The sequence below is a fragment of the Phacochoerus africanus genome, chromosome 12 (genome assembly GCF_016906955.1).
Source record: "Phacochoerus africanus isolate WHEZ1 chromosome 12, ROS_Pafr_v1, whole genome shotgun sequence".
Classification (NCBI taxonomy): Eukaryota; Metazoa; Chordata; class Mammalia; order Artiodactyla; family Suidae; genus Phacochoerus; species Phacochoerus africanus.
In genome coordinates this window covers 46,126,282-46,138,438 of record NC_062555.1, presented here as the reverse complement: position 1 = coordinate 46,138,438, position 12,157 = coordinate 46,126,282, and the positions used below count along the sequence as shown (strand labels likewise).

At 43.1% G+C, this 12,157-nt stretch overlaps 1 protein-coding gene and 1 long non-coding RNA gene across 4 annotated transcripts in view; one reads left to right on the top strand and one right to left on the bottom strand.

Annotated features, from left to right (window-relative positions):
• The window catches only part of MTPAP (mitochondrial poly(A) polymerase), a 102,468-nt gene extending 98,512 nt beyond the window's left edge, over positions 1-3,956 (bottom strand). For all 3 annotated transcript variants that reach the window (XR_007131162.1, XR_007131161.1, XM_047754620.1), the window contains exon 1: positions 3,741-3,956. Coding sequence is in view for 1 of the 3 variants with exons in the window: in XM_047754620.1 (XP_047610576.1) it covers positions 3,741-3,945 (205 nt within the window). In the remaining 2 variants the exon portion in view is untranslated. The remainder of the gene's footprint in view (positions 1-3,740) is intronic.
• LOC125112430 (uncharacterized) lies at positions 3,920-4,219 on the top strand. Its single transcript, XR_007131163.1, has 2 exons — positions 3,920-3,986; positions 4,080-4,219. It is a non-coding gene; the product is annotated as an uncharacterized LOC125112430 (long non-coding RNA).
• Positions 4,220-12,157: the final 7,938 nt, after the last annotated feature.

The window sequence follows — 12,157 nt, the reverse complement described above, 5'->3', positions numbered from 1 at the left end:
CCCAAGTGTATCCCTGCAGCTGGCTTATGGGAGAAGAGCAGAGACTGAATTTTAGAGGGAGACAGAGAGGTGTGATGAAAGATGGAGCAATATTTTGGGAAGGTGGGAGGCAGGATCCACGATATTAATAGCTCTGGCCTTAAACATCAGTAGGTGCTAGGTGCGAGTGATGCGGACACGACAGAGTCTCGAAGGAGGGGACAAAATGTCCTGAGTTCGTTATCTTACAAAAGGCTTGTCAAATGTACAAACCACACAAAATTGGGAGGAAAAACTAGTAAGTGCTAATATTTTAAGACAGACTCAAATTTGCGATGGTCTTAATGACATAATCTGGTAAGCATAAACACAAAAAATAAATATTGTTCTATATTTAGAATTTAAAACAACATGAAGACACAAGCACATAATGGGGGAAAAATTCAGTTAGCAGTAGTTGCATATAAAAGAGGCCCAAAAGTTTGATTTGATGGAAGCTCAAAATGCATCAAGGAATGTCTTAGCTTCTCAGGGGAGAAGGAGGGAGGATGGATACAGATATGAAATCCAAACTCAAGGGGTACTAGTATTTCTTTAGTGTTTACTGGTCAGGCCGCACGTGGAGTACATGCCCTGTTCTGGGCATAATGGATACGAAGGATGCTAGTGAACCAGGGAGCGTCAGATAGGAGTAATAAAAGGTCTAGAAACAGACAGAAAAAGTGGAGACTTACAACCTGGTTAAAAACTAATGAGAACCTGGGAGCTGTCTGTCCTTCCACTGGTGCAGCACTTTGCAGTTTTCACAAAAACATTCTCTTCCAAATCTCACTATACCATAGGTGTCATTACTGGTGAAAAAGCTGCACAAAGTCAATGTCTAACAAACTGGGTAGCCTCCTGTAGGGCCTGGCAGCTGTTTGGTTGCCTGGCATCTGTTTCCCCTAGTTCTGGTACCAGCACAACCCTGCTTGCAGGGTGTGGTGGGATTGCCATCACGTGTGCCCCCATTAGACTGGCCAGGACTATCCAATCATTTTAAACAGTTCCTCTTGGTCCAGAAGGTGGGGTTGTGATGATGACAACTTCTTTCTCAGAATTTTTCAAGTTCAGGCAAAAGATTATTTCTTCTTCCCTTTGCATAAAGCTGTAAGCTGTGAACACAGAGCTGCTAATGCCATCCAACCCCCCACCTCTCTCTTAAAGCCCCACAGAAGAATCTGAGATAAGGAGGCCACCAAACAATAGCTGAGGAGCTGAGGAAACAATAACTCACTCTGACCACATCCATCCAGACCCTAAAGTAGCCACGTCTCCTTCTTGGGTACGGTGACATGGTTGGTATATCCTCCCTTTCTACTTAAGCTAGTATGAGTTACTGTCACCTGCACCCAAAAAGTCCTGAACAATACACTACCTATTCTTGTCCTTACATCAGCGTTCTTTCTACTACTCACATGAAAGTTATGTCAAAACTAAGACCAACAAGGAAATAGGAAATTAGTAGATTATGTAACTATTTTTCAGCCATTAAGAGCCTGACCAAAAATGGAAGTGGGCTTATTCTTTTTCTCCCCCCCCGCCCCGGTCATTTTTGGAGTTCCCAGGATTAGATCGGAGCCACAGTGGAGACTAAACCACAGCTGCAGCAACACCAGATCCCTAACCCACTGTGCCGGGCCAGGGATGGAACCCACTTCCCAGTGGCTCCCAAGATGCTGCCAATCCCATCGCACCACAGCAGGAACCGCAAGTGTGTTTGTTTTCTTTTTATTTTATTTTATGGCTGCATCTCCAGCATAGGGAAGTTCCTGGGCCAGGGACTGAATCCAAGCTACAGCTGCAACCTACACCACAGCTCTGACAATGCCAGATCCTTTAACCCACTAAGCCTGGCCAGGGATCAAACCTGAACCTCCGCAGTGACCCGAGCCACTGCTGTCAGATTCTTAACCCACTGGGCCACAGCGGGAATTCCAATAGTGTGTCTCTTGTTACCAGAAAATGTAACTACCAAAGTTGTGGCAATGAGTTCTCACACTGAGTGAAAAACTGAATTGGATATTTTTCAGTTTCCTTCTAATTACAAAACTATATACTTTTTTTTTTCTTTTTGGTCTTTTTGCTATTTCTTTGGGCTGCTCCCGCGGCACATGGAGGTTCCCAGGCTAGGGGTCGAATCGGAACTGTAGCCCCTGGCCTACGCCAGAGCCACAGCAACGCGAGATCCGAGCCATGTCTGCAACCTACACCACAGCTCATGGCAACGCCAGATCGTTAACCCACTGAGCAAGGGCAGGGACCGAACCTGCAACCTCATGGTTCCTAGTCGGATTCGTTAACCACTGTGCCACAACGGGAACTCCACAAAACTGTATACTTCTAAGTGAATTATAAGGTGTAGGTAGCTTCTCTTTAAAAATGAAAAAGACATTCAAATGAGGATTGTTACTAGTTATGCCTCCTGAGTCCCTAAATATTTTAGACGGTTATGTTATCCGAATGATACAAAATGAGACACATTTCCTAAGAAAAACAACAAAGCTTTACTAAGTGAAGCCGTGGAATCAGAAGGTTTTATTCTTACCTTTGCTATTGAATAGCTGAGTAAATCTGAACAAGCCACCTGGGCTAGTCTGTTTCCACAATTATAAAACGGAGTAATAATTACTCTTTCCAAGCCTAGTTCAGAGGTTTCATATCTCAAAAAGCATACAAAAAACTCAAACGTAAACCACGTTAAAATGCAATAGCTTCTTTGGCAGAAGTTTTGCTCCAATTTCCAGTCACTTAAGAATTTTTAACAGAAGCAGCGTCTACTAAATACAACACAATCGGCATTTCAATGAACTGTCGTTTTAACTAATATTTCTCATTCTGTCAATATGAGTCTTTCACACAGACTGATGAGGACAGCAATCTTATCATTTATTTTAGGGGAAATACTGTACTTGTTTAGTCTACCTTAGAACTGTCCCCAGAAATTATTTTGTTTCTTAAAACTATAGCTCCAGGAAATGGTAGACATCAACACATTTTGTTTAACAAAGGATTTTAAATTAACTTGGCTGAAAATCACTTAGCTCTCTGCGCCTCTTTCCACATCACTAAAATGGAGACAGGGATGCATTTCTTGCTAGATTTGTTCAAGAATTGTAAAGAACATATACGCAGCTCCTGGGTCACAAGAGAGGTTCAAGCATGGTGGACTTAATACACTTACATATAAATTTAGAACGCCTGAGGGACAACAGCCTGTTCCAGTGGATTCAAACCTGGTACCAAGCTGATTTTGCTCAAAACGGCCAGAAACATAAAGCAACCGACAGTAATTTCAGAGGCAGAACCCTCCACTGGATGACCGGGAATCCCCGTTATTAATCAACGGCTTCACCACGCTCAGCCTCCATCAGCACCTTGTAAGCATCAAAACCAGTTACATTTGGGACTAAGGAAGCGACTGACTGAGCCGAGGCATCACTTTCATTACCCGCAACGTTACTTTGCCAAATTGTCAAACACTAGCAAACCGTGCTGCCAGCACGCACTTCACAGGTTCCAATAACGTCATCACTGTGCACAGGAGTCCCCGGAAAAGAACCGTCACAACCCACCCCACCGCCAGTCCGAGCCACGGCGGCGGCCCTCGGTTCCCCGAGGGAGGTCTGCCGAGGACGGGACGCGGCCTCCCCCAACCCCAAAGGGTCCACGGCCGCTTCCCCTTCCCTCTCCCACCGCGACTACAGACCCGGCGCCTTTACCTGTCTCCGCGCTCCCCGAGAACTGCTCTTCTCTCCTGAGGTCTGCGGCCACCGTTCCCGGACAACTGAGAAGCCTACGGAGAGCACGCTGGACTTGACTTCTCTGAGCACCGAGGGACAACCGGGTCAACAGTCCCACGCCGCGGGCCGCCATTGTCAGAGCGGCGGAGACTCCGAGCCGGGAGGTCGCCGGGCGTCTGCGCATGTGCGCCGAGGCCCAGAGGATGGGAAGCCTAGAGGGTCAAAGTAGGAGAAAAACGTTCACGTGTAAAAGAAATTGAGACGCGGCTTGAATGGGGATGGCTGAGGTTTTCAACACGTTTTGTTCCCGCTCTCCAGGTTCTCCAAAAGAAGACCCCCAGAGAACGAGCACACCACCTACTCTTTCACATAGCCGTGAAAACAGAACCAGACAGCAAGGGCAGGAGGAAGGAGCACTGACTTGGGAAACTGAGAATATAATAAACCATAACACTGTTTCTTTTTGTCTTTTCTCTTTATTTTTAAATTATATTGAAGTATAGTTGATTTACAATGTTGTGTTAATTTCTACCGTACAGCAAAGTGATTGGGTTATACATATACACATATACATTCTTTTTCAGATTCTTTTCCCGTAGAGGTTATCACAGAATATTGAGTAGAGATTTCTGTGCTCTACAGCAGGTGGCGTTGACCATCCATTCCCTGTATAACTGAACAACACTTTTTCTTGACCAAACACTGTTGTATGTGCTTTACAGGTGTTGACTCTTTTAATCCTTGCAACAGCCCTGTGAGGTAGGACTCATTATCTCCATTTACTTATGGGTAGGCTAAGGCACAGAGGGGTTAAGTGACATTTCTAAAGTTGTACAGCTAGGCAGGGACTGAGATGGGAGTTAAACCCAGGTTTCCTGGTGCAAGGTTTCTTTCTTTCTTCCTTTCTTTCTCTCTTCTTTCATTCCTCCCTCCCTCTCTTTCTCTTCCTTCCTTTATTTCTTTCTTGCTTTCTTTCTCTTCCTCCCTTCCTTCTTTTCTTCCCTTTCTTTTTTTGGAATGATTTTATTGATATTTAATTCATATATTCATATTACACAATTCGCCCCTTTAGGTGTGCTATTCAAGATTTTTAGTATATTCACAAAGATGTGCAATAACCACAATCATTTTAAAGCATTTTCATCACCTCCAAATGAAACCTGTGCCCATTAGCTACCACCCCTCATCGCCACCCCCTCAGCCCTAAATAACCACTTACCTACTATGCATCTCTATAGAATTGCCTCTCTGGACATTTCATATAAATGGAATCATACAATATGATGTAATGACATGTCTTGGTACCCCTTCCTTTCTATGGCAAAGTAATATTCCATTGTATGAATATGCCACATGTGGCTGCTTATCCATTCCTCAGTTAATGGGCATTTGGGTTGTTTCCACCTTTTTGTTATGATAAATAATGCTGCTATGAATGTTCATGTGCAAGCTTTTGTGTGGACATATGTTTTCATTTCTCTTGGGTACACCCAGGAGTGGAATTGCTAGATCACAGTATAGCTCTATGTTTAACTTTTTGAGGAACCACATGCAGCTGCATCATTTTCATTCTTACCACGGTGTATGTGTTTTCTAGTTTCTGCACATTCTTATCAACATTAGCTATTTTCCATAGCTCTAATTTCTGCACATTCTTATCAATGAAGCTATTTTCCATAGCTTTTTTTTTTTTTCCTGTGATCATGGGTCATTTGTGTATATTCTTTGGAGAAATATCTAATCAGATCCTTTGCCCATTTTTAAATTAGATTGTTTGTCTTTTTTCTATTGTTTTATGAGTTCTTTATATATTCTGGATATAAGTCCCTTGTCAGATATATGATTTGCAAATATTTTATCCCATTCCATGTGTCGAATTTCACTTCTTTGATGGTACCTTTGAAACATAAAAGGGAATTTTGATGAAATCCAATTTCTCTGATTTTTCCTTTGTTGGCTGTGCTTTTAGGGTCGACTCTAGAAAGCATGGCCTAACCCAAGGTTGTGTAGACTTACCCTTATGTTACTTCTAAGATTTTATATTTTTAGCTCTTTCATTTAGGTCTTTGGTCCATTTTAGGTTAATTTTTTATTTAGTGCTAGGTAGGCATCCAGCTTGATTTTTTTGGATATGGATATCCAATTATCCAAGTACTCTTTTTTTTTTTTTTTTTTTTTTTGCTTCTTAGGGCTGTGGGTGCAGCATATGGAAGTTCCCGGGCTAGGGGTCAAATCAGAGCTGCAGCTGCCAGCCTACACCATAACCACAGCAACACCAGATCCAAGTCATGTCTTTGACCTATACCACAGCTCACAGCAATGCTGGACACTTAACTCACTGAGCAAGGCCAGGGATTGAAGCTGCATCCTCATGAGTACTAGTCAGGGTTCCAAACCTGCTGAGCCACAACGGAAACTCTGATCCCAGCACTATTTGTTGAAAAGACTGTTCTTCATCCATTTGTTGCCACATACAAGCCCATGTGCCCAACACACAGTGAGGCCAAACAAAGGGGTAATGTCAGAGTTTGGAGCATAGAAAGGTTTATTGCAGAACCAAGCAAAGAGACAGGTGGCTCATGCCTTAAAAAAGCCCAGACTCCTGGAAGGTTTTCAGCAGAGCCCTTTGAAAGGCAAGGTGAGGGAGGGGCATGGTTAGTTGTGGCGAAATCCTTAGTTCTCCACAAGCTTCTACTATATAGCATATGGAACTATATTCAATATCCTGTGATAAAACATAATGGAAAAAAGAATGTATATAAATGTATAACTGTATTCATATACATAAATGAAAAAAGAATGTATATAAATGTATAACTGAAACATGGTGTTGTACAGTGGAAATTTACACAACATTGTAAATCAAGCACACTTCAATAAAAAAAAAATTACCCCCATAGATTCTCTCAAACATGGGAAAAAAAAAAAAACAAACTCCAGTTATTATTGAATGCTTGTTGCCAGTGGTAGCCTCAACTAATTGAATCACAAAATGTTTTTGTGTTTTGCCCTCAAGTTGTGCAGCATCTTGATGTGGAATCACAGTTCCCCCACCAGGGATTAAATCCCAGGCCGAGGTGATAAAAGCACCAAATCCTAACCACTAGACCACCAGGGAACTCCCTGGCTTACAAAGTTTACGTTTTTTCTTGATTACATTGTGACCTCCTCCAAAAAGGTATGCTGCAGTCCTAACCCCCAGCACCTCGGAATGTGACCTTATTTGGAAATAGGGTTATTAGAGTTGTAAGAAGTGAAGATGAATGGGGGGGATGGATGTGACTGGTGTCCTTATAAGAGGACAGCAGGTGAGGTCGGACATACAGAAAGAATGCCAGGGGCTATAAATATAGACCTGGATTCTGGTCCTGCCTCTGTCAGGGACTCGCTATGTTTGTGTGTCATTAGGGAACAAACTCAAATTCTTGCTTTCATCATTTTACTCTGCTAAACTGCAGGAAGAGGAACACAAACACTTAGAATTCAATTAAGACATAGTCCCTTAAAACTCCATGCCAGTACTATGAGGTGCTATAAGGTTTATATAAAGAATAAACATGAGTTGCCTTTGTGGTTCAGTGGGTTAAGGACCCATGTTTCTGCTAGGATGTGAGTTTGATCCCTGGCCTCCTTCAGTAGGTTAAGGATTGGCATAGGCTGCAGCTGCAGGTCGGATTCGACCCTTGGCCTGGGAACTTCCATATGCCACAAGTGTGGTGATAAAAAGAAAACAAACAAACAAACAACAACAACAACACAGAGTAAACCATGTTTCTGCTTTCAGAGAGTCCATCCTCTGCTGAAGCAAATAGCTAACTCAACAGGTATGTTCTGTCTAGTGGTATTTTATTTTATTTTTTTATTTTGTCTTTTTAGGCCCGCACCTGAGGCATATGAGAGTTCCCAGGCTAGGGGTCGAATTGGAGCTTCAGCTGCTGGCCTATACCACAGCCACAGATCTGAGCCGCTGACCTACACCACAGCTCATGGCAACTCGGGATCCTTAACCCACTGAGAGAGGCCAGGGATCGATCCTTCATCCTCATGGATCCTAGCCAGATTGGTTTCTGCTGAGCCATTACGGGAACGCCTGTCCAGTGGTATTTTATGTATAACGGTTTGAATCTGCTAATCCCAAACTCCCAACCCTTCCTCCCTTGGCAACCACAAGTCTATTCTCTATATTTGTGATATCCTCTTTTATTATTTTTTTTTCTTGTTTGGCCACCCGAAGGCATATAGAGTTCCTGGTCCAGAGATCGAATCCAATCTGGTGTTGAAACCTATGCCACAGCTGCAGCAACACTGAATCCTTAATTGGGCCAGTCTGGGGACCGAACCCATGACCCTGCCTCTGCAGAGACACCACCGATCCCATTGTGTCCATAGCGGGAACTCCTCTTTTATTTAACCCTTGTGAATAGATTGTTGAAACCATGGAATTAAGATTGGCAGGAAGTTCTGGGAAATAAAATAGATGAAATACGTAAATTGATCATCTGACAAAGCAATTGTTTAATATATCCAATGTTCTCATTGGATATATTTCTAAACTCTACCCCCCACCCCAGCTACTCCACAAATTCAAGACAGGAGGCCTTTGGAGAATTATAGCCTGAGTATCAACTTCTCACCGCAACCACTGTTCAGTCTTAAAGTTTGTTAGGATTTGTAAGGGACACATAAAATTGCCCAAGCGGGGGAGTTCCCATCGTGGCGCAGTGGTTAACGAATCCGACTAGGACCCATGAGGTTGAGGGTTCGGTCCCTGTCCTTGCTCAGTGGGTTAACGATCCGGCGTTGCCGTGAGCTGTGGTGTAGGTTCCAGACGCGCGGCTCGGATCCCGCGTTGCTGTGGCTCTGCCGTAGGCCAGTGGCTACGGCTCCGATTCGACCCCTAGACTGGAAACCTCCATATGCCGCGGAAGCGGCCCAAGAGATAGCAAAAAGACAAAAAAAAAATTGCCCAAGCGATGTTTCATGGTTACATTAAGCAGAGATAGGAACAGTAAGCTGTTCCTATCAGTTTCCATAGAAATGATGATAAAATTTCCCCAGTTCATAGGTATTGATGAGGTCATGATGCATCAATATTTAAAGCAATCTCTCAAGCCATCCTATTCAGATTGGCAAAGCCAATTATCCCTTTCCCACATCTGTCTAGCTCTGATGGTTCAAGAACCCCCGAACAGGCTTCTGTCAGGGGACAGTCTAGTCCACCAACACCAGGAGGAAGAACTGAGGAATCATTTCCCACAAGAGCTTGCTTTCTGCGGCTGCTATTTCTATAATGGCCACACGGGGCCACTGTTGGACACTGGTGGTTTCACACAGTGCCCTGCAGACTCCTTCAAAGACATAACCTGAAGCCCTGCTTACTGCCTGTGCCCCAACATCCTGGTAAAATAGCTTCCCCTCAATGTGAACTTACTAGGGCCAGTATTGTATTGTGTCTAATTGCAGCATTTTATTTAAACTTCTCAAGATGCTTGTGTTAAAAAAATCACAACTCCTGAGTTCCTGTCTTGGCTCAGCAAAAACAAATCTGACTGGCATCCATGAGGACACAGGCTCAGTGGATTAAGGATCCGGCATTTCCATGAGCTGTGGTGTAGGTCACAGACATGGCTCGGATCTGGCGTTGCTATGGCTGTGGTGTAGACCAGGGGATGCAGCTCCAGTTCGACCTCTAGCCTGAGAACCTCCATATGCTGAGAATCTGGCCCTAAAAAGACAAAAACAAAACAAAACAAAAAAACACAATTCCTCTAAATAAAGTTGAAGATGGAACAGGTTTTATTCAATGGTTCATAAATCCAGTGGCAGACCGTCTTAGAAGTAAATGGCTCTTCAAGGGGTTGTCCAAAACAGAGTTTTTATAGGGAGAATGGTGGGGGCAAGGGAGCTATTAGCAAAAGAAACAAAAGGATTATTTTAAGGAAGCTTTTGGGTAGGGGAGAGGTAGGGGAACAGGCAGGATTTTATCACACAGATGGCCTCTTCTTGGCAAGGAAGGGGAGGACAGATGGAAAGGCCCCATGTGACAGATGAGGTCATTGGTGCTGACCAGAAAATTCCAGGCTGCTTAATTAAGACTGCATTTCTAGGGGAGATTGAAACTGCAAATAGGGTAGGTATTAAGTCTAAGTTTGAAATCCTGGACTGTAGCTCAAGTGATGCCATTCTGGGCTGGTGGTTTTTCTCTGTTACACCTGTGAATTTTATTATTACCCTATTTGTTATATGCAAAAATTGGGATGTAGAAACGTTAAGGAAAATGGCTAAGTTCCTCTGGTGACCCTAACCCAGATGTGACTGACTTTCTGACTTTTTTGTACACCCATCTTTTCAATACAGTCACGCTTTCTGTCTTAGTCATTCCACTTCTAGGAATCTATTCTAATTAGAGGTGCACAGAAAGGTTTAGGAGTTTCCGTTGTGGCTCAATGGGTTAAGAATCCAACTAGTATCCATGAGGATGGGGGTTAGATTCCTGGCTTCCCTCAGCAGGTTAAGTATCAATGTTGCTGCAAGCTGCAGGGTAGGTCACAGACGAGGCTCAGATCCTGCATGGCTGTGGCTGTGGCCTGCCGCTGCAGCGCTGACTCAACCCCTAGCCTGGGAACTTCCGTATGCTGCAGATGCAGCCCTCAAAAGAAAAAAAAAAAAGTTTTACATATAAAGATATTCGATGCAATATATAATGGTAGGAATATTGGAAACAATCAAGAGGGCCATCAAAGAGATCATTAATTTATAATCCATCCACAGGTGAGAATACTCATAAATTACACTTATTAGTGATTAATATTAGTGCACCACAGTTCTAAGCATTTTGTTTCCTGACTCAACCCTCTCCAAACCTTAGGATACACACATTATTATCATATTTCATCTAGTCAAAGACAACATGAAGACACTTCATTATTTTATGCAACCCTAAAAAAAATCCACCAGTTAGTCTAGCCAACAATACTTTAAAAAAAATTTGTCAATGGTGAGGTGTACTCCGATTTCAGAGATATTAACATATGGGCGAATGTTCATCTTAGACTTGATCAAATATTCTATCATCAACACTCACCTTATAGGTGAGGAAACTGAGGCATAGAGAGATTAAATAAATTGTCTAGGATTTAAAAGAAAAGGCTGTGGTGGAGTTCCTGTTGTGGTTCAGCGGGTTAAGGACCTGATGTTGTCTCTGTGAGGTTGCAGGTTGGATCCCCGGCCTCGCTCAGTGGGTTAAGGATCCGGTGGGGCTGTGGCCAGGAGCTGCAGCTCCGATTCAACCCCTAGCCTGGGAACTTCCATATTCCACAGATATGGCCATAAAAGAAAGAAGGAAGGAAGGAAGGAAGGAAGGAAGGAAGGAAGAAAGGAAGAAAGAAAGAAAGAAAGAAAGAAAGAAAGAAAGAAAGAAAGAAAGAAAGAAAGAAAGAAAGAAAAAAGAAAAGGCTGTGAGTAAAGGTAGAATGGTAATTAGGGCAACCAACAGTCCCAGCTGGGTAAATATCTCTTTTACTTTCTCCAGGAAAAAAAAAAAAAAAAAGGATATCATAATGATTTTTAAATTTATTTATTTATTTATTTATTTTAGGTCTGCACCCACAGCGTATGGAAGTTCCCAGGCTAGGGTTGAATCCGAGCTGTAGATGCTGGTCTACACCACAGCCACAGCAAGGCGGGATCTGAGCCTCATTTGCGACCTACACTACAGCTCACGGCAATGCTGAATCCTTAACCCATTGAGTGAGGCCAGAGATTGAACCCACATCCTCATGGATACCAGTCTGGTTTGTTACTGTTAAGCCACTATGGGAACTCCCAATGATTTTTTAAAAAAACAACAAGGACCTTTAAAGAAAGATTAATTCAGGCACCTCAGAACACAGACAGAGCTTTCGTACAGAACTCAATTCATGAGAAACCTTCCTATGAGGACTCCAGGATGCTCTTCTATTCCATAAATCAAACAGAGCTCTGAAATGCAAAGTTGCCTTCGTTGAAAGAGTTCTGTATCTTCCTCACTCCCCTCTGAGATGCCTTATGTACAGGAGAAGGCGGGACAGCCTTCCTCTTTCTCCTGTGATTTTTCTTTACTGCTAAGGGTTGCTGCTATTTGGGGAACCATGAAGGATGAATATTAGATTGAGAGTCCTCTACAAACGCTTATAAACAAATGTTTGAAATGTGAACATCAGCTTTGGGACTGTTGACACTCAGGTTCTTGTGATTTAACTGTCTATTCCACACTCAGTGTTCTTTCTCTTTTTGAGAGGGGAGGGTTTGTAAGTTGGCCCAGAGACCTGATGCTTGTGTCAGGAACCTTTGGTGAGGTTCCTAAAACAGAACGTTCTGGGTGGTACCCCATACTTATTTTACCAGACTATCTAAGG